At 37.5% G+C, this 23,440-nt stretch overlaps 1 protein-coding gene across 3 annotated transcripts in view; it reads right to left on the bottom strand.

Moving 5' to 3' along the window:
• Positions 1 to 23,440, bottom strand: part of RFTN1 (raftlin, lipid raft linker 1) — a 101,220-nt gene that overhangs the window by 26,379 nt on the left and 51,401 nt on the right. For all 3 annotated transcript variants that reach the window (XM_054058262.1, XM_054058261.1, XM_054058260.1), the window contains 3 exons: positions 21,633 to 21,741; positions 6,491 to 6,905; positions 2,248 to 2,451 (listed from right to left, as the gene is read on the bottom strand). In XM_054058262.1, the coding sequence (XP_053914237.1) occupies positions 2,248 to 2,451; positions 6,491 to 6,905; positions 21,633 to 21,741 (728 nt within the window). The remainder of the gene's footprint in view (positions 1 to 2,247; positions 2,452 to 6,490; positions 6,906 to 21,632; positions 21,742 to 23,440) is intronic.

Below are 23,440 nucleotides of genomic sequence, written 5' to 3'. Positions count from 1 at the left end.
TTATCTGGCACAATAAGCAAAAAAGAAACAATCGTTATCAGTGAACTTCAAAACTATTTTAAAGACTAATTATTAAACTGTTGGCAGAAGGAAGAAACAGATTTATGACTACTGACAATCTGGAAATCTTCATTTCATTGGGCATTCCAAGGACAAGAGGGAAAAGAAGAGGATAATAACCCTGTTTTTAAGTCTAATAAGCAAAATAACGTATTCGTACTTTAAGCCAAAGAGGAAATCAGCCCCTAGAACAAAGAAATGTCACATAACCAATTAAAGAAAGTATGCTAATATCACCTTAATTTGGAAGAGGATTAATCAGTGAATAAGGAGGCTCACTATCAAGGGCTGGATACGCTGCCACAAAAGACTAGAAAAAAGTAAGGAGCTGAGAAGCCCTCAGCCCCCTCTTTCTTCCCTCCCCCCTACCCTGTGTTGTTTCACACTGGTTGGCGTATGAGTCGTTCCATTTCTCTGCAGCACAAGAAAAATGTAGAATTTAAATCATAAACATTTAACTGCAACTGATCGCAACTTACAGATATTTTTAGCAAATGTTCTTCAAATAGCGTGGGCATGATCATGGCATTTTAACATAACTGTTTTAATTAATGCACTTACAGACACCTTAACTACAAGATTTTCAGCTTCTAAGCCTGTTCTTCCTGTAAATGTAAAAAGTGAATAAAAATGTTTATTAATTGTTCATCTTCAATCTCTAATCCAACTTAACCCGGAATCTGTCCACTTGTATACAATGTGTTGTCCTATTTACTTTGAAACTTTACCATCATCATTCAAGCCTACTTTTATTTATGTCCATGGGCAGCTATCCAGCACTCCTCACTGTGGTCTCCAAGCACATGAACTTTCCCCAGGCCTCTGTTATGTAAATTAACTTTATAAGTTTAAATAAGGGAAAAAATCCTGTGTTTAAAGCATTTTAGAGTGCACTGATAATCAGTTTTTATTAAAGAAAACACTGAGCCTGATAGCGCCAATTAGATTTGCCTCTATGAGTTGCAATTTATACACATAAAGTAAATGACCATTTGTTTTCAAGCAAGTTAATTAGCAATTACAAGGCCTTCCAGGAAGCTGTGTGAAAGCATTCCATCAGCTGAACTTTAGACCTTCCTTTTTTTCCTACTTGCTTGCAAAATGAAAAATCAGGACTGTCTGTTAATTTCCTTATTGACTTCTGCCAGAACCTACTCACATTACCGTGCTTTATCATGTGTCCCGGCATTCTGAGCAGCAGCAAATTGGGGACAAGATGCTCTGGAAGTAGTTTCCCTATAATTTTGAGGCATAAACCCAGGAATCTTAGCAGCAGTGCCCAATCTATCAGTTTCCACATTCCTCTTGAAGAATGTAAAGCAAACCATAATTAGCTGAAAGACTCGGCCATAAGCACTTTAACTATGAGGTAGACTAGTCACATAATTTTCCAGTAAAATTAATCTATCTGTAACTTTAGCATTTTTAGTTTCAAGTACTTCTCTTGTTTTGTTCTCCTGATCCCTTGGTTATGTCTCTCAGACCTCTATTATGCACTAAGTCCTTCTTTGTACAGCAGGCTTGTCTTCAGAGACATTATGGTAGCCGCAAGCGTAGTAGAGACTGGCTACAGTACTAAGCTGGATTCAGTGCCACATTTTCACAACATGCAAAAATTGGTTTTTTTAGTCTTCTCTTAAATTAAGACCAACATTTACGCGTCACTTATACAAACACACTAGCTAGGATGAAATAAACATAGAAGACAACATTATAAAACACTGCATCAAGGTGGAAACAGTCTCAGCAAGAATTGGGAGTAACTAGTAAGCATTGGCCAAACGCAACTGGAGTGTCCTCACACTAACCTGCAATCAGAGCCAGAAGCAGTGAGTGGCCAGACAGCTAAGAAGAAAGTCCCTCTTCCATTTATGTAATCTGCTTTACAATCTCATTAGTGTAATTCATTTTACCTGGTACTGTTTATTAACTCTGTATATTTATGCAATTACAGGATCATCTCTAGTATGTTTATGAAATACAATACATGATCCGTTTTCCTTATTCAAATGCCAAAATATTTCCTGTGCTTTCAATTCCAGTTCACTGAAACAGGCTGCTCTAAACCAAATCCGCCCCAAGCCTATATTAAAGCACCTCCCAAATGTCTTCTCTTCAAAGATAATGACCTCTATTAGAGGAGAAAGGAAAATAATCACAGCATAATGCTTTCTGTAATTTCCATACCATTTACCATTCCAAGGCTGAAGATGGCATTTACCAATGAGCCTCCTTTCCTGAAGTGATCCGTCATGTGCTCCAGCCAATTTGCTTCTAAGCTGTTGACAGTCTGCCCATTCCTGGAGATCCTCATAGGGATTGTCACCGTATAATACTGGCTGCATCTTTGTTGGCTTTTGGGTTTGTTGAAGAGAGCAAAGATCTCTGTTTCTACCAAAAAGTAAAAAACAGAGTAATGTAACAACTATTTGATGATATTCAGCTAAAGCAATGCATAACCCAATGTTTGTTCTTGCCCTATTACACTAGGCAATTGCAAAATATACTTTGGGATGCAGTTATCTCCTTAATACGCTTCTGTAGCGTCCAGCACAGCAGGGTCCCAGAAGGCAATACAAAATTTTGATTGCCGTTACAATATTTGTTGCTAAATATGGATTCATCGTAGATAATAAAACATTTAAAGACAGTAATAGCTGAGTACTAATGGACAATCCCCCTACTGGAGTTATCAGTGTAAACCAAGATAGGAAAACATGCTCTACAAACTGCTTTAAGAACTCTAGTAGTCACAAAAACACTAAAAATTAAGGCACAGAGTACCTTTATTTTTCTACCAAATGAATTGTTAAAAGAACTGTGACACTGAGGATGGTTCAAATACAAACTCTGACTGCAAATTTAGGAGAAGCCGCATTCCATAGACTATAGCCATTAAACTTAAGTATTAAATAACTTCTGGGTTTGATAATACAAAGGCATGGAACAAGCAAGCAGTAGTCACATCTGAAGAAAATGCAATGAAACATTACTGTAGAGACCACGCCAGCTGCTTGGTTGATTTACTGCCAGTCTGAGCCAAGGTAAGACATTAACACAACAGTAACTGAATTTTGAAACTGAAATTGTGAAGGTTCTCACAAATGAGAACATTTTCTAGACTCTGCTCCATATTCCTCCGCTACGTCACAGGAGCAGTTAAAGCAGGCTTACCATCACAAAAAAAAGTCATTGTCGACGGCAAAGCTGAGCTTTCACAGACCTAAAACTGGAAACAAGTTTAAGTGCAGATACACTTCTCAGAATTCTCAGAAGGGTACAATCATCGATACAATGACTGATAAAAATAATTTTGGACATTAATATTTTACTTATTCATTGATATGGAAACCAATGGTCAAATTTCTATTGTCTTTCAAATGCCAAAAATTCCCCCAAATTAAATTAATTTAAAAGGTGAAGACATTATATGAAATTCATTCATTCAATAAGCTAGTCTCGTTTTCAAGCTGTTATATTCTAACCTAAAGTATTAAGGTAAAGAAAGAGACGTCAAGAGAAATGTTAAGATTGCTCTCCAGCAAACATCATTGAGCAAGAAGTAGGGTATAATTTGAAAAGATGTTAGAAGGGAGATGCTCAAAGACAGGCTGATAGCGCTTGAAGGAGAGAGCAGGAAGCTCGTGACATAACCAAACATGAAAAAGAAGTCTAACGATCTCAGATATGAACCATGAGTCAAAGAGAGTAGGAAGGAACAAACTGCTAATGTGAATTCTCTTGGTGTTTACCACTTGGTTAGAAAGAATAAAATTATAACAATCTTAACTCAGAAGAGTATACACAGAAAACTTCTATAACCGTTTTGATCCTGACCCCCCAAAATAGACTCATGTTTGAAATGAAGATCTTTTTGGTGTATATGAAGACACTATATTAATAGAGAAACACGGAACTGCAAAACCATGTGGAGATCATAATTTGACACTGGGTTGTTGACAATACGCATTTAAAAAGGTGTGAGTCCTTCAGTGGTTGACTTGGTTTGTCACCATTACTGAGGGTAAAGTACATCAGTCCTAACCACTGTTCAAGTCACTACTGACAACAGTTTTCACCAGCAAGTCTGACTGCTCAAGCACGGACAAAGACACCTTCAGTTTGGTTCTAGGTAACACAGCACTTTTGGACAAACCATTGGATATCTGTGCCTGTCGACAGGAAAATAATTTTGAACACTGCCCTGAAGAGCCCTTTAAAAAAAGGGAGAGTGAATGAGTACTATATTGAGAAAAAAAAAATGAAGTAGTATAAAAGTAGCACTTGAATGGTACAAAACCTAAAATAAAGAACAAATTTCAGATTCCACAAATAGCAAGAAATATTACATTTTTTTCTGAAGTTTTATGTACGGAAGAAGGAGTTCAAGAGTGGTTACTTCCTATGGAATAAGTAAGTTAACTGGAAAAAAAGAACACCTGATGCTTTCCCTCTTCATGTTCCCAAGGAAGGATGGAGAACTGGTGCCAAAAACTGAAATGCATTTTCCATGGGAGGAAAAGGGAGTGCTGTAATAACAAAAATTCATACAAGAGTAATAAAGAAATCAGCTATATTGTACAGGCAATAGATTTTGGAAAATCCTACTATAGGTATCTGTCACATAAAACTGCCTTCCCAGACCTGCAGTCTTGGAAAGTATTTGCACAACTCACCAATTAAAAAAAATCTGTATGAGAAATACATAAAGCCAAAAAGAACTCGGAGAAAGACAGATTAAAAAGTAAGCTTAAAAGCGTTTTTTGAAATAAAACCTCTTGTCTGGCAAATCAGCAGCTGCAATAAAACCCTGCGGTGTAGCAGACAGAAGTTGAGAAAAGTGGAGGTGATTAGCTTCATATTAAGCAGAAATATTATGAACATGATTACTTGCAGCAAAAGATTTCCACTGTTCACTAAGGTGAAGAATAGCATCAAAAAGATGATTAAACCTGCTAAGAGAAAGAACTGACCTGATTAAACTTGGAGATAACTACCTTAGAACTATAAAAGAGAGGTTTTAAAATGTGTGAGATTCTAGTGCAAACCAGAACAAATTATTCAAATAATAGCTATGCTTTTACCAAATCCAGCTGCCTCCTTGACCAATAAAAACTGATGAAAGTACACTGAAAGGTTACTAGAGTGGGATCTAGATCTGATGACAAAAACCTAATTATGCCAAAATGCAACAGAAACCAAGACAATAGTCCAAAGAGGGCACAATGCAAAGTCATTCTCAGTTTTACGTAAAAAAAAATCCCTAAAGGTCTAGGATTGTCTGACTGAATCTATGTAAGACATAAAAGACTAGGGATAAACTAAAAGTCAAAGACAGTACCAGGTGAAAGGAATGTAGATGGGATTTCCTTACCCAGATTTGTAGCTAAGGAAAGTAAGCAAAGCAGTAATAGAAATGAGAGTTCACGCTGTTTTCTAGGATTTAAGTAAATATAGAGAAGAGAAATATTTTGAGGTTTAAACTAGAAACGGGGCTAGAATAGTTTCTCTGATGACTTCATCTTCTGAATTACTTTGATCCACATCCTATTTTGAACTGCAATTCCTGCTGCTGAAGTAACCTTCGAGCAACAAACTCCTTAAGGAGTGTACTTTGAGACCTCAGCTGAGACTTTTGGTTTTGGTAGCATAAAATGGCATTTAAAGGTAGAAAGCACACCTGAGGAGAAATAGATCAAAGAAATGAAAGAAAGAAAGAAAACTGGTCTATGGTGAACAAAAATAAAAAAGTATGAGAATTGAAAGGCATATTAACAGGAGCATCATTACCGAGAGGACCTTTATTATGAGTTAGCAAACATAAACCATTAACAAAATAATTGTTGCTTTCTAGTAACTACAATTCTGACTACAGCATTGACCCCAGCCTGGCTATAGGGTACTAGGAGACTTCGGAGTCCATATCACATATATTACTGCTGTTGCTGACGCGGTTTAATTTCAGCTATCTGTTCACCTGCTACAAAGAAGGTAACTGTGATAAGGCTTTGTGATTTATTCCTTCTATTGTTGCAAAGCCTTGTCAGGCAGATTAGCAGGGCTTTTTATTCAAATGGACAAAAGGATACAAAAGATCAAGAGCTCTCGGGGTATCACAACAAATACAAAAAAGAACCAATTCAGCTGAACACCAGACAAAAATAAGTCTTTACGCTCAGGCATACAAATGGGCCATAACAAAGTTGCACCTGCTTATATCATCTCTTGATTTGCGATCTGACTTAGCTCAGTCATTGTGAACTGTGTAATCATGTTGAAATCAGGTTAAGAGATCATTTGGTTCATCTTTTCTTCAATATTACAGCAGATAGGTCCTCCCCACACCCTTGCTCCCCCCAGAGGAGCTGGGAACATAATTGAGGCAATTTTAACTTGGCTTTTATGTACAAGAGGTCACTTTAATACTTACTGCCAGTAAGTGGTTTTAAGCATCGTGCTGGTGTTTGATTCTCTGCAAGTCCGTTTGGCTTGTCTGCTGCTTCTCTTACACTTGGGTTCGTGTCTTGAAACCGTTCGTTGTTTCCCTTCACGGTGTTGAGATTCAGCTCTTCAGCAGCCTGTCCTTCACCCTCCCTGGATATCGCACATTGGTCAGCATTTTCCTCACTCGGTGCTGGAGCATTGCACCCATTAATGCCATCTATTTTCTCGCCATCCAGTGAAGCATGATCCTCCGGGTTATTGGAAACATTTTTACTATCTCTTGATTGCACAGAGTTGTTACTGGTGGGTGTCAGGGAGGCACTGACAAGACAGTCCTTTGGGGAATGGTACTGAGGTATAATTCCAACAAATTTCAAGCCTTGACTTGCAGCATCTTGAATCTACAAGTCAAAGAAGATTAGATTTTTAACTGTCAAGCTGTCTTAGCTAAACAGAAATACAGAAAATAACACCCTTCAAGGCAGCTAGCCTGTCATTTTGCTACTTTTGTCCACTACCACAGAAAATTGTCATGTTCCATTTACATAAAAACTTACAATCTTAGAGAAGCAGCATGAAAATGTCCTTAAACCATCTGAAATAAAGTGAAAGTGAGGGGAGTCAAGAAAAAAGGAAAAAAAAACCCAAGAAAATGCTTACGTATTCTTTCACAGGAGATCTGTTTGAAAATTTCACTTATGCTAAATTATCAGAAGTGGTATTACGCACATGAAGTTTTAGTATCAACCTTATGAAGTTAGGGACTTATCTTACACCTTCTGCTGTATTACGTGTGTGATTATGACATTTATGCAAGGAAATGGCTATTAATTCTCTCTCTTATATGCATGTTATATACATTATAACAACAGTTGTTGTTTTTCCCGGTTTGGATTGAGACACAAATGGCAAACTTTCACATCATGAGTACATAAAAGCAAAGCTATTTTAATACATCACTTTGGGGAAGATACAGAACTCAGAATAGAAGAAGGCACCGTAAGATGAACAAAGAAGAATAACGGAAACTAGAGGGTGCTATTATTAATCCTTCACACTTTAGGTGAAGGAGGAAAATGAAGGAATCAAAGATCACAAAAGATCTTATAAAAAAACATTGGATTAGTAGTAACAACAATTTGATAAAGCTGGAATTAGCTAATAAAGGCTTGACACAAAGCAGAAAGAGAAATCCCTTTTAGGCAGACTCAGTACTATGCATGCACCATCCACTTGAGTCATCAGCCTCAATCTCCTCAAACCCAGGAGAAGCTGCAGTAAAAGCCCGGATTCTGTGAAAATAGGAGTGTCTGTTCATTCATTTATCAAAATCACCCACCGAAAAGGGAGAGGTTTCCGTGTAATGTATACTACTCATATAATATAAAGTCTATACACATAAATATTTCAAAAAAAATGCCTTGAGAATGGAGAAATAATTTCACTTTCCCCGCATATAATTCCAGTGAGTTCAAGGGTCTTAATTTTTCTCCAAGGCTCAAATGAACTCGTGTGCTAATGTTATAGCTCCATCAACGAAACAGATGATGGAATTGAGTGCATTCTCAGCACGTTTGCAAATGACACCAAGCTGAGTGGTGTGGTTCACGCTGAGAAACCTCACCTGGCTGAAGATATCCCAGCTCATGGCAAGGGTGTTGGACTACATGGACTTTAAAGGTCCGCTCCAACCCAAACCATTCTATGATTCTAGTAACCAGTTCAGGCCTCTTTTTTCAACAGCAAGTAAATAGGAATAATTTTATAAAACTTTCTTCTTTTTTCTATGTTTTTTTTTTTTTTAAATTCAAGAGGAAGCTCATTTCTGCATCTTCCCTACCATGATTTTTTTTTTTTTTTAAAATGAATCATCCGCTTCCTGGTAATGTGTTACTGTTCTGAACACACAAACCAACAGGTGATACCTGATCAACAACAATAACTTCCTCTTTCCAACGACTATGATATTTTCCATATTAATTTAACTCGAGATCACAGGAACTTAAACAAAGCTCTCCAGGAAACAAGCTAACAGTCTTCACAAGTGCTTAGCCTGGCAAACATGGGATGCTAAGTTAATTAAATCTCATTGCTTAGGAGGACAATAACCTCCAAATAAAAATACTATTAGCAGTATCCTGCTCAAATGTCTGTCTACAAAGAAAGTTAGTGCATAACTAGCTTGGCTAAGAAAGCTTTAAGTGAATGTCAATGATAGATGAATTCATAATCTGCTTAATGGTCCTGACTCCTCGTTCTAAGTTCACAAATGATTTTTTATTCAGTCAATGACAGAGACACACATTCAGTTCATCTCTTATCACTAATCTACAGGTACACCACTATATTTGTTTAGTAGGTTGCAGCGCAGCTAATTATAGAAATTTAACTAGTATGCAACTGTTAAGAGTTTGAGGATAGTACGCATGCAGTCATTTTATTGGTTCTGGTCAATAAAAACTGCTTGTCAATCTATACCAGACTCTCCCACGCTGTGATTTGGATGAGAACAGCTTTCACAGCTATTGTAGCAATGTTTTACAGTATTGGATCACTCAAAAAAGAAAAAAAAAAGAAGTATTTGTTCTAAGGAATACCTGATGCTCAGGTTTTTCTTCAGAGGCTCTGGTTCTCAGAATGGAAACAGAAGGAACTAAGGACTGACTGATAGTCTATGTCAAATTAGCCTAACAGTTGAGTAGAAGGATTGGAAAAAGAGACTGTATCTACAAAGCCCTTTCCCAACAAGTTAGTCAGCAGACCTTATTTAAACCTATATTTCAAATTTTCCCAGTTATGTAAAGGAGAACCAAGCACCTCATTATTTTCAATAAAGTCAATTTAACAGGAAATGTTACATCAACGGTGCAATGAAAGCTGCAGAACAGCAAAGTGATGGATCAGCAGACGCAAACAGGTTTTTCCTTCCAAGTTTCCATAAAACCACGACGAGGCTAGCTCCCCTCATAAACTGAAATGCCTGAACATTTTCAAGCTACAAACAAAGCCAATTTGATTTTTCAGCATCCTATTGAGAGCTTAAATAGTACAAAATTTTAGTTCACCCAGAATTAATTATGTCATCCAGTATACATTCACATTTCCTGTTTCCTGTATTTGAAATATGGAATATTTGAATTAGACTTAAAAACAAGACCAAACCTCAGTACCCGGACAGGTCGTGTCCCGGAGCTACACAGGACAGAGGGTTGTTTCTACCAGCGACCTGTGGGGTTTGGACCACTTGAGGCATCCTGCACTGGTACACATAAAAACATATGCCTGTTCCAGCCTTTTGGGAAGATATCTTAGCAGAAGTAGTGTCGGGAATCAGTAAGAGGGCAACTCATGGGAGAAAGCAGGGGTAAGGCTGAACTGAATGGGAAGAACATGATGCTACTCTGACAGGGTCACCCAGAACATATTCCAGATCAGATAAACACTACAGTCACTTGTCTTTATGTGCCAGTTCAGAGCACTAACAAAGAGAACTAACAAAGGTCCTTGTCATACCACGTTTTGTAACTAAAAAAGTAGCATAAAAGGCGGAACTGCATCTCCACCATCTATCACATCAGAATAAATGCTAGATTAAAAATGCCCTTACACTAGGTGATACATATTCATCTCAGTTGTTTTATTGACCTTTTTTTTGTGTGTTTTAAATACGCTACATACTTGCTCTTTACCTATTGGGAAATTTTTAAAAGGGAAATTCTAACAAAATTTAAAATAATAAAAACCATTATTTGGCTCTTTCCCTAGAGAGGAATAGAAATATTTCTATCGCCTCATGAAGTGCTGCTTGGATTATATTAACCACAAATAAAAGAACAGGTCTCCATCATAAAAGACGTTATTGTTCAACCACAGATGCAGAATTTAACTCCTTTATTTCAATCTGTATAAACTCCAAGTAGGTACATCCAAATTCATTTATAACTGTGTGCAATAAATTGGATTTACGACAGTTTAAAAATAGAACCTGCTTAAAAAAGGGGTGAAATTTCATGTGTACAGAGGGCTGAGGCTGTTAAAGAATTTAATGTCATCCCTACAATTTGCTTGATTAGAAACCTGGCATTTTCCCTGAGGGGAAAAAAATGACAGATTTAGCCTTTGCTATCTCTGAAATAAATATCAAATTTCCCACTAACTCTAGCAGGAATAGGAACAAGCACCGCGTGCAACCCCAGTGTCACTACTTTAACTGAATTTTAGCTGGAGCACTTGTGTTAACATTTCTTAAAATTTGTGAAGTATTATTGTTGATTTCGGAACTGACTGACTGTGATTTTTCTACTGCATTTGGAAAAAAGGAATCATCAGCAGCACAAAGCAGTATCACTAAACATTACGTTGATGTAGCAAATTTACATTCCATCTTTTTAGCTCCATTGAAGGCTCCCTACCTAATTAGAAAATAGCTGTCAGTCTAATTTAAAGATCTGTAAAACCACACCCAACAATAGTATAGCTGAATGATAAAATCCTCTTTTCTGGAAACGACTTGTTTTCAAAATATAAACTTCACAGCTACGAAAGCAGAGCAGAGATTCCAAGCTGAAAGCTTATGTTGAATAACCACATACAGGTTTTCTTTTCAAATCTATTTAGAATAAAGACACTTGGCAAATTCATTGTAGAGTCCACATATTGTTTGTGATTCTCCATTTCTTGCTGCATTATCAGCTCCGTATTAATCTCCTGTTCCTAGTGAGCAGGATGGTACTACATAAATGGAGAAGCTCAAGGATATAGAGTCCATGCTGAACAGAATCACATGCTTTCATCAGCTTCAATAATCGCTGAGATTCTGTACATTTTCCCCATGGGACAGCACGTAGCAAACCAAACGCTTCCCATAAGCTCAGGACAGTATTCTACTCACAACAATAAACATGGGAAATGATGCACAGCAGTTTAATAATGAGGATGTCTCTCTTGGATAAGGATTTTCAAGCACATGATTTAATAAGACAACTGTTAGAAATTTCTCTTAACTCTCGTATGCCAGCAGCTGGGCATTTTTGGGATGCATTCAGAGAAAAAGCAGTTTTACTAATGTCATCAAGGCACTCCAGTTTATAGCAGTACTAAATGGTCTCAAGGCTTACACTTCCTTATGATCTGGGAAAAAAAACCTTCTAAACCTAGGTATTAGGACTGAAAATGTCATTAATAGGTTTGCTGCATGGTTCATGATATAATAAGGAACTGAAAGAACGTCATAGAAATCCAGTAAAGGGGACTGCTGCTAATACCAAACCAACAGAAACAATTTACAAAGAGCACAAATAACAAAAATGACTTGGAGAAAAGACAACATTCTCTAGGAGCAATGAACCAATTTTCCAATGGCCAGATGCATTTGGTTAGCTTTGCAGCAAACTAAGGGAAAGACTGCTACTTAGTCCTACTGATGGCCAAACATATGGCTTTGAAACAATAGTTGGTTAATTTTGCTCAGCGCTATCTAATTAATCCAAGCATAAACTGTCTGAGCCAATAAAAGAAATGCTTGTCTGTCTGTCTGTCTATTTGATTGTTGTTTTTAAAATAACAATGTTAGAGGCATTAGATCTCATAATGTGCACCAGAAACAAGATGGTTGTATTTTTCTACCTTCTTTTTAGGATTCAGGCAAATTTCCTTCGACAACAGACACAGCACCAGGGATCTTCATGCAAAGAACATGATCTTGTGGTTTGAGAAGAATGCTATGTACTGTATGCCAGGAGTTAGAACTGGAAAAGGATGTTCAGGACTACAGTCTTCCAACCACGTCCTCTGTCATTAATATTTAGTAGTACAAGTTTCATCACAAACACTGCACATCCCCCTTCTAGTCTGTTTCATTCTGAAAACAGATGTTTAAAATTAAGACAGGCTTTTGGTTTGCCTCTGATATTTTCTGTTGGTCTCACACGCTCCTTCCTGAGAAGACAGCAACAGTCACCATGAGTTACTGCTTATTTTAAAACGAACTAAGCTTAGCTGATGTTCTAAAGGATGGGGTTTAGTTCTTTCTAGATGGCTCAAAACTTTGGCAACTTCGGCATTTTTGCATGTCTAATACTATGCTACAACAAAAAGAGAATTCTACTCATCAAACAGTAAAGCAGTAACTGCTGTTCCTTTCTCAGTCTTGTTACTCTGAGACGTCTTCCACTACTTGAAGATTTTGAAATCATGCAGCCTTTCTCACTAGGATGCTCTGTCATTTACGCCTGTACTTCCCATGCATTTTTAACCTTTTCTAGTTTACAGTCACCAATTCCGAATTTGAGATAGATAGCTGATATTCATGTAAACCTAAGTAAATATAAATGAAGCTTTCAGAAAGTCAAATCCCAGCCTGTGTTCATACTTTCAAATTACCAAGTATTTTCACTGCCAATTACATCAAAATAGGCCATCAGGGATAAAACATTGGAGGGATGCCTTGAAAAATGTTACTATAGTCCCAAACTATGGAGTTGTCCTTCAAGCAGTATTGTTTGCAGTGTTTACATTCATGCTTCCAATGAAAATCTTGACCATGATTTTAACGTTCAGGAACTTTTTAAATAAGACTATTAGAACAAAGTTGGCAGATCCAAGAGAAGATAGTAGAGTCCAAAAACAAACCCAGAAGCTAAAAACTAATCAGCTTCTAGAAGAAACAGATGTACGCTGCTTTTCCATCTTTGCAGTACACAGCCCATTCAACAGAACCATTGACTTGACACTTCAAGCTCTCGCTGAATACATGATAAAGCATAATAAGGCACAGATCAGGGAAAAGAACGCAAGCTTTGCACTTTTACAACGTGCTCATTGGCAGTAGCCTCTGCAAAAGGGAACTGAAAGCTACAAGAACAGGGAGAAATGTAGTGAAGCAAGTAGCTACTGCAACTTATCTGCACTGAATAAAATAGAAGACAGGCACTTAAGACAGTGCTGCCAAGAGATATTAAGTTACAGCAAGCTGCGTGTCTCCTGCTACTGGAGCCAAGGCAGGGATGAAAGTTACAATCTGAAACTCTTCTTTGGTTTGGTTAGTTGCACATTCATTCCTGAGAACAATATAACCATACTAGACACCCAGTGCAGCATGGTGCAACTACACTTGACCCTTGCAGCATATCTTACTGGACAACAGCTCTTGCAACCACACTATCTCATCCTCTGTGGTCTTGGGTGCAATACTTCTTCTCAAATTATTATCTTATTTTAGCATCTGTTCCTTCACAGAGCTGGCAAAGGGCAAATACCATTGAACAACAGTTCAGTGACTGCAGTACCTGCTTAAAAGCCATGTAATATACCATGTCCTCCCACTCTTGCCCTAAACACTGAAAATAATTTCGGTATTTATCCACATATTCCTCAAAAATTGTTTAATAATTTAAGAAATTATTAATAAACTGCTACAGAGCAGCCAGCTACTTTCACTCAACCCAAATACTTGACGTGCACTGTTAAATAAAAGTCTGCAGAAACTCTGTAGAAGCACTTGCTTTAGAGAACAGACCTTTTCAAAAAATGCAGGCCATGACTTGTACATGAATCTTTCGAGAGAAACTCTGACACTAGTGGGTTAACATAAGCAAGGGGAAAATAAAGATTTATAGAAATTGATAGTTGAGTGTTGCATCTAATGACCGTTTCAGCTGCATGAACACAATTCCGTGTTCTTCGTAGAACATGAGAAAACAGTAACCTATCAATTAGCACTAATGCGATCCAAAACTGGGACACTGGTTTAGTCCATCTCTGTCCTAAGCAACAGAAACAAAAAAACAAAAGGTTCAGGACAACAGGAATATTTTTACAATTAAGAATTCAGTCTCATACTCACAGACTTTATATTTAATTTGCAGGGAACACGTTCTTTTATCTTTATATAAATCAAAGAATGTTTCTTTAAAATCACATTGTTTCATCAAGCCATCTGTTACTTGTAGCCAAAATTATAATTTGAACAATTTGCCCATATTTTAGTTTAGCACAGTATAAAATATTATCATATTCATTTTTTTTAAAAAAAAACAGTTATTTTTCCCACCAGACAGAAGTGGGATCATTAAAAACATCAACTGCATACTTCATAACATCTATTTTTATCTTGGTCAAGAGGATGACTCTGAAAGCTGCTGGGGGCAAAGGATTATAAAAGCACAACCAGGCTCCTGGGAGAGTCCTGAAAATAGTTTTGTAATGTTCATGGAAGATATATATCAACACCACTCTTACAGGGCTTAGTCAAAAGAACACAAGTTGAAAGAAGTTTAACCAGGAACAGATGTTTCCCCTCACACCAGGCTGTTTAAAACACAGTACAAGCTATTTTTTACCATCTCTTGTTATATATATACTTACAAAATGTTAACAAAATGCACTTTAATAAATATTATCACAGCAGATCACAAACAGCTGAACCATTGATGTTGAGTTTCAACTTCTGCCTCATGACTAGATCTACTTCTAAGATCCAAATACTTAAAAATAAAATAGGAGCTCTGTTTGCACTGAAAACATGTAGAAAACAAAGCAGTTGACTAAGTGCTCTCCAATGTTTTTCATTACAGTGTGCCGAAGAAATAAATGCTGTATTGTTCTTTTGCAAATACCCTGGCGAGTGAAGGTTTTGGGGTGGGTTTTTTTGGGTTTGTTTTCAGGATGAAAACGATTTTAGAAGAGGTTGAGATCACATCTACATAAGTAATCCTAGGTAATAAACAGTCCTCTAGAGGGGTCATTTTCTAGCCACAGAAGTAAATTTGAACTGCTTATTCATTTGAAAAACAACCCTCTGAGCAATATTAAACACTGATTTTTTTTCCCCCTCTTCTGTCTTTTACCGCCACCTGCTCTCACTGTAAACTCTTCAGGAAATTTCTGAACAGCCCAGCTAAAACATATCTAAAGGAAAGAACAATGCTTCAGATTACAATAGCCATGTGAGGAACCCTGGCACCAACAGAGCAATCAGAGACTTCGCAGAAGAGATCCTTGTAAAATTGCAGCGACAGAGTCAACAAATCCACCAACAGTCAAGCACTCTTCAGAACACATAAGCTGCATCTCTTTGTTCCTTCTAAAAAAGAAACCTCAATGCAAAGATCAAAAGATGAAGAATAAGAAATTGCAAAGAAAAAGAGACAAGAATGTGATAAATACTGGAACAGCTATATAAAACCCAGTATTTTTCTAAGCAATTACAAATAAAAGTAAAAAAAAATTACAAGATTAGTAATTTTCACATTTGTTTTTCTAGGAAATTGCAGACTTTTGTCCTCTCATTTGCTTGTCATACTGTTAGCAACACAAATAAAAATACATATATATAAAAAGTACATATTACTATGGAAAAATTTGTCCTATGACATATTTCTCATCTCCCACTTCTTCTCACTGTTTCATAGTTGGATGCTAAAGAGAGTTTTAAAACTTAGAAGTTCAAAATCAGAGTTCAAAAGAAGTTGAAAACTCAGAGTTCAAAATGATTTAATATCGCTTTCACACACTATATGGATATGTGAAGTCCCCTTGTTTCGATCATAAAAGACAAATGCTCATTCTGACGTGAGTTAACTACGTAGGAAATAAGTGAAGAGCCAAAAATGGGCCAAATTACTCCCTGGACTGGGACCATCCGGTGGCCAAAAAGACCAACAGCATCTTGGCTTGTATCAGAAATAGCGAGGCAACCAAGAGTAGGAAAGTGATTGTCCCTCTGTACTTCGTGCTTATGAGGCCACATCTCAAATACTGCGTTCATTTTTGGGCCCCTCACTACAATAAAGACATTGAGGTCCTGGAGCATGTCCAGAGAAAGGCAATGAAGCTGGTGAAGGGAATGGAGCACGTGTCTTTTGAGGAGCAGCTGAGGGACCTGGAGCTGTTTAGTCTGGAGAAGAGGAGGCCATATTACTGTCTACAACTACCTGAAAGGAGGTTGTAGAGAGGTGGGTGTTGGTCTCTTCTCCCAAGTAACAAGTGATAGGATGAGATGAAATGGCCTCAAGTTGTGCCGGGCATTTGGATTGGCTATTAGGAAATATTACTTCACTGAAAGGGTTGTCAAGTATCAGAACTGACTGCCCAGGGAAGCAGTGTAGTCACCATCCCTGAAGGTATTTAAAACACATGTAGATGTGGTGCTCAGGGACGTGGCTTAGTGGTGGACTTGGCAATTCTAGGTTTATGGTTGGACTCCATGATCTTTAAGTTTTTTTCCAACCCAAACAATTCTGAGGTTCTATAATCTATGGACAAGATTAAAAAAGCTCTTGAGAATTCATATAGGCGTGCCGTTTTTATTTTATAGGAGAGACAGAAGTCCTCCTATGTACTCCAACTCTGCTTCTACCTCCCAGCTTAGAAGAAGCTGGAGAATTAAGCTGTATTTTAACAGAAATACCAATACAAAAATTTTTGACCAATTACAGCCTCAACACAGATAACTCTCTAGAAAACGATGCGCATCAACTTAGATAACACCTTGATACCTTGATAACACCAAAATAGTTACAGATGAACGGAGGGAAAAAACATCAAGATGTTTGATAAAACATCAAGATGGAGAAACATGCAGTGAGATTGACCTGTGGTGGTTCAGGGTGCATAGCATTTCCTAACCCAACCAACTCAGCCAGTGTCCTGCCTGTCGCTCCCTCCAAAGGACTGAGGGCAAATAACAGGCAGGAGGATGAAACTCCTCTGAGAAATGTCTCATCTCTCAGGAGTACACCGAGTAAGTTCAACTGCAGTTTAAACTTATTGGTAGTTCGTATTAATTTCCAGTACATAAACAAACACTTGAAATATATTAATTCCTGATGCCAGTTCTATTCCTGGTATTTCATTTAGAAAAACTACAGTAAATAGCAGTTGATACCATATATTCCATAAAACTGGCAAGAGGGTTCAAATATGGTAGATCTTTCAGCAATGTAAGATGTGTGTTCTTCATGCATGTGTTACTATTGTAAGGCCTTTTGTTCCAAATAGCGCAATCCCCTACACAACTTGCCTTTGTACCAGGGAGAACTGGTGGTCACTAGTTCAGATCAAACTCTAGAACAAGTACATGAGTGACAGCATCCTTGCAACGTGTTTTGTTGGCATATTCCTCCCTGGGGTCCCACTCGCTCAAGTCGGAGAAGTACCAAGACTTCTGTGGCCCAGCAATGCTATTACTAGAAAATAAATTTTAACAAACTTACAGGCCAAGTCACTACATCTGCAGGAGTTAAGATTATTTCTAGGCTACTCTAGACTACAGAATTTGTTCAGAGGAACATAACTTAAAGGAGTGACGTGTTACTGGCAGCTTTTGAGCTAGAGATGGAGATGGCATTTGTACACTCACTGAAGTTCACCGTGACTATGAACAGCAGTGAGCCTATTTGACACTGTGTCATGTGGAAGATTTCGTTGTAAGATAAGCATTACACAGGTGTTTCACAATCTGTGTTCTAAGCTGAACCGGTCCACTTCTCAAAATGCAAAACCAATTATTCACCCGTACGACCTTAGGCTTCTTTCAAGTATTTAGCCTCATTTGAGTCAAGTAAGGACAGGCCAGCAGGGAGAGGTCCTTGACTAGCCAAAAAAACACAAAAAGAAGATGCCTGCATTTGGATTTCCGTAAATCTGCAGCATTTTTAAACTACGTTTTTCCACGCTTATCATACTTCCCTAAGGATGGATAATGAGTCCATGGGGACAAACCAGATCAACTCTGCAATGGGGTCAAACTGAGGAAAAGTTAATGTACAAGAATTTCCTTCTGAAAAAGCATTATTAAGCATGCAACCAAGTAGATAAAGATGTGCTTCCTAAATTTTAAGAAGTCAGAACTGGGAAGAGATGTTAAAGAAACTATCCTCCATTTCCTAACCTTACACCAACACCATAAAGATGTGAATACAGGAGTAAAACCTTCTGCCTGTTACAGTTGTTCTAGAGCATGTAACTCAGATTGATATGGAAAACAAAGGTCATGAAAAACATATTTAGCATTCATATATGGCTGTGTATCCAAAATAACTCTTTTCTTGGGATGTCAGTCTAGCTTCTTCTTTCCTTACTTGTCTCAGTAGATTGAGGAGAACACTCTCAGATGAAAAAAAACAGTAACAGGATATGGAAAAATAAAAAGCAACTAAGGAAGCAATTAAAGGCTACCCTACTTTACACCAGAGGTAGGTTATTATAAAATACAGTATCTTGGAAGTAACATTTCTGACTTGCAACACCTTCAGAAAGATCTGAGCCACAGTGATTAGAAGTTAGCTTTGCTCATTAAAAAGCATATAAGCAAATCTTTAATCTCTGCTTTGCCTGAGAGCTAAAGACAGGAGTGCTAATATCAATACAGCAGTGAAGTACATATACAACAATTAAGTTACTTCTTTCATTGCCCAGGAATTAAATGAAAAAACCACCATGGGACTGTTTGAGCTCTTTAGGACTGAGCTGTATCAGACCCATACTGATATGAAAGAACAAAGAGAACATGGTGATGCCAACAAGATTTTAAGGTACAGGATGACCGCATCCCATGCAACATTTATGTCCCCAGTTCTTAACTGTTTCCTGTCCTCCACGGCTCTTACCACGGTCAGAAACCATAGTCATGGCAAAAATTACAAAAGGAAGTAGAGAATTGGGACAGAGTCCCAAAGTACAGAGGGATCTCAGCAACAGGACACAGACTGGAGAGTTTTCTCTGGCATTTCTTAAATGCTTTACAGTCAACATTGTACTGAGGCACTGTGTTTCAGTGAGTGAGACATTCTCCAGGTGAAGTAACGTCCTTGTTTCCACTTCATTACTCTTAACCGTTTATATGGAGTTACAGAAGCAGGAGAAAAGATATTACCTACGCTGTATGCCACTGCAAAATTGTTTTGTGTTTGCCAGGAGCAAGCAGTTAATATTCAATATGACATACATTTTCAATGCAACAAATACTCAATTACGAAAAGTAGATACTAAAACTGCATCCGTGTTCAAACTCTATGAAAACAATTCTTGCTCAGCAGTGCGTAATAAAACTAATGTTCTGAGGGTAGAGGAATTTTTTCCAGTAAGTTCATACTTGGAGAAAATTTTGACTTCTCATTTTGTTTTGAAAGTATGGCTGATCTACTTGGTATCTTTTTTTTCATTTAAATATAGTAATGTGCAGTGCAGTTAAGATGGTAAACCTGTGCTAAAAGCCTCCATAATGAAAAGCTGTGTGATCAAGGATTTGCCTATTCAATTACAACACTCTATTAACTTCAATTGTATTCCACAGTTTGAGAAGAACTATAGGGCTGTTCTTTATTGAAAGCAAGCAATTGCCCTCTCTAACAGCTTTTTGTTACTACTTCTTTGAAGAATGTCCTTCATTTTTCATTTATTTTATTTGTAAACATGTGGGTTTTATGCCCTTAAAAGTGACGGACATTTTTCTGCTCAGACAAATTAGTTAATATGACAATTAATTCCTACTCCTAAACAAGTCTTGTTTGCTAACTTGGATTTACATAAAAGTGCAGAGACTTTCACAATGTGTTTAATCAGGTAAAGACAGTGACACAGCACAGACTTGACAGCAACAGCTTCAAAGAACTTCATATTCTTCTACATCAAATAACATCTGAGGACGAGTGACATACTCATCCTACAGAGGAACAGTAAATATACATTTTAGCTATTAAAATTTAAATTCTTACATTTCAAAAAGGCATCTCCATAACCCCATAATCAAATGGCTTCTACAAACAGAAACATTTCCATGTCTAGAAAAGCATTCTAAAGAGTATCTGAATTGGATATTTATGGAAATAAGCTGACTCCTGGACTGTCATTTTCTTTTCACGTTAGCCACACTCTTTCTGAAGTTCCAAATGCAAAGAAATTTTCTGTTGTAATGATATAAAACTTTGCTACCAGTTGTGACAGGTAAGCCTATATATCTACTTCAACTCAAAGAACTGAAGAACAAAATCAAACATGCTGAAACTGATACACAAGGACTACACCAGTTTTGCCTAAGTTTGAACATATTGAAATAATTGAATATAGCGTCAGAATAGAAGTGCAATAACACAATAAGCCCCAAAACAAAAATTGGACTCAAACTTCTGAATATTAGGAAGCGTTCAGTAAACTTCAGTTTTTTCTGACAGCAAAATCTATATATCTTTAAATGATGATGATGACCATCAGGCAGTCATAGGCGCATTATCTTTAATCCAGTTTTTACAATTCATAGCAAAAAGGAAAGATTGAACATGAGTGCAGTCTGTCAAGCTGAGCCCCTATCAAGCTCAGACAGCCTGTGCTGAAATTTGTTCTGCAAAATTTACTTAACTATTATCACTGCAAAATGGATTAAAGATAGGGGTGTATGCCTACTCACACTATTCTTACACCATGTGGCTAAGTAAATATAGCATTTAATGCTAGTTTTTATAACAGATGCTGCAAAATTTGAAAGACGCACAATGAATCTGTCTTCACTAAAATTGACATAATCTGCTAATTTCCAGTCTGGCAGAATACTACAGCATCAAAAATAATTTTAAAAGTAAGGCAACAAATCAAGAATTGCAGGGTTCTTTTCAAATTCCCCAGTGTATATAAAACCTTACTGAAAGCAACACTATTCCAGATAAGAAAGGTATTTACGCTACCAGTACCATCTCTAACTGCTAACATCATGTGAAACAAAACTTAGATAATCTGGGGAATTCTGGGAATTCATAAGCCTTTAAGCTGCAGTACTATCCTACCACAAGGTATTTTGACACTAAAATGGAAATTACACATTTTGTTTAAATTTAAAATGTTTACACCATTAAAGGACTGTCTTCTACCTTGGTAACTTAGTGGATATCATCTGTGAGAGGTCAGTCTCCTGCGATACCACAAATCATTTTCTCATAATATGATCAAACCTGTTTCTCTCAATAAGTATAATAGCCCTTCCAAAAATTAAAGTTACAAGACATCAAGCTCTAGTGCAGTTTTTCAGCTGCTCAAAATGTACCCATATTCCTATTGTCAGGCTGACAGAACCAGAAGTAATTATAAACGCAAATAAAAGCATACTGGGTTTTGCCTTATTTTTTTTTTTTACTCACTTTCTTAATAAAATCAGGCATCTCCTTTTTGTCTGATAGTTGGTTTAAAGAGGAGCAGCACTCTACCTCCAAGATATAGCCTTCACTATGGACATCACCTTTTGGAGACCTAGAGAAAGAGACGGAAAAAAGAAATTAGTTTCTGTTCTTAACACTGGATACGTAGACACCCCCTTTATAATATTTCACATGGAGAGCCAACCTTCAGACAAAACTTTGATTTCAGCACATTCACACCATGGAGCTCAACTCAGTTCTGACAAGCGGCAGCAAGAGCAGCTCATCTGCTTGCTAGGGAAGGAAATCACACCAGTGACTGTGGATGCTGTAAGGACCCAGGGACTTCCAAATTCCTTTATTTGTCCAAGAAACACTTTGTCAGCCTGGAATCTACAGCCAATGCCAAGGAGATCCACTGGTGATATAACACAGAGTATGTAGAAAGCAGGTTTCAACACAATGGGCTGACAGATGCTCTGAGCTCCACAGGTTATGATGCAGGTTATGTTTCACAGACAGTAATTACAGGAATCCTTTTATCTACCACCATTCTAAGCCAACGTTTAAAAATTGGGGCTAATCAAAATAATCTGTCCGTCAGTCTTACCTTTGCTTTGTTGCTGAGAAATGTAAAGCTAGGCATAAAATCCCTTCTCTCTCAGTAGACACTAACTCCTAAATAATTCAAAGTGTATGACATCTGCCATATACATTGCTGAACAAATCAGTGCTGTGGAAACATGGCATCGGTCAAAATATGCCAAGGGAAAGTTTAGAAGTTATCCTGAATGATCTTGAGAAACAGTCTGTAGGCACGCACTGCAAAGTAGTGCTACAGAAGGCAGTTTCCATACCTTCCAAACTCCCATGAAGGAAACAGATATACCCGATCAATAGAGGAAATTCAGAGAATCAATTGTTTTATCGGTTCTTTAAGAGAATAAATGGAGGAAGGTACAAAAATAAAAGTTACCCTATAATCTTGGGATTAGTAACTAGTAGGTAGTTTATCCTGCACAGAGTCAAAAGATCCAGTCTGAAGTAAAGAACTAACCCAGGCCAGCAGTCACTTAATGCACTGGGTATGTTCAGGACAAGGGAAGTTTGAATGGAGAATGCTGAGGAAGGAGTGAAACAACAAAACAAAGGCTTTGCAGGCACGCCATGCTTGCAAAAGCCAATCTGTGCAAAAGCCCTGTTCTGAGGACTGCGGGCGTGTGACATGTAAAACACTTTTCAGCTACAGACGGTCCCAGGGGCTTTCCTGAGATGCTAACAGTTACTCGGAGCCACGAGATGTGTAGGCTGCTGACTGCAGGCTGGCAGTGTGTTTCCTAGGCAATACCACAGAAATTTTGTGAAGCTTCACATGACATTGTATTTTGTACTTGATTCTCTCACTTTCACTTCATTTTTTTTTTTTTTTTTACTCTCACTTCATTTCTCTTCCCTCACTTCTACATGGGACAGGCGGTACCAGACTATGGTTTGGGAACACTGAAGTCCTTTCCTTACTTGTTTTTCCCCTCCTTTCTAGGTTCTTCTCATAAATTGTGGTCCCATTCTGTTCCCGTCTCCAGACAAATATTTTAACAAATACAGATTAAAGCCATAAAACTACAGCGATTCTTACTGCAAATGCTTAAAACGACCTGTTTATTTTTCCTCCTTCAACAAGCACCTACTTTGAAATACACTTGCTGCTTGTAAATATTTAAGCAAACGCAACAGCGAATTCTTCCTCTAAGAGTCCTAGAGCTACGTCTGCAGTAGGGCTTACGAAAGAAATTGCATCAAATACCATCCCA

The sequence above is a fragment of the Cuculus canorus genome, chromosome 2 (genome assembly GCF_017976375.1).
Source record: "Cuculus canorus isolate bCucCan1 chromosome 2, bCucCan1.pri, whole genome shotgun sequence".
Classification (NCBI taxonomy): domain Eukaryota; kingdom Metazoa; phylum Chordata; class Aves; order Cuculiformes; family Cuculidae; genus Cuculus; species Cuculus canorus.
The sequence above is the reverse complement of the archived record's forward strand: the minus strand, read 5'-3'. Positions and strand labels throughout refer to the sequence as shown.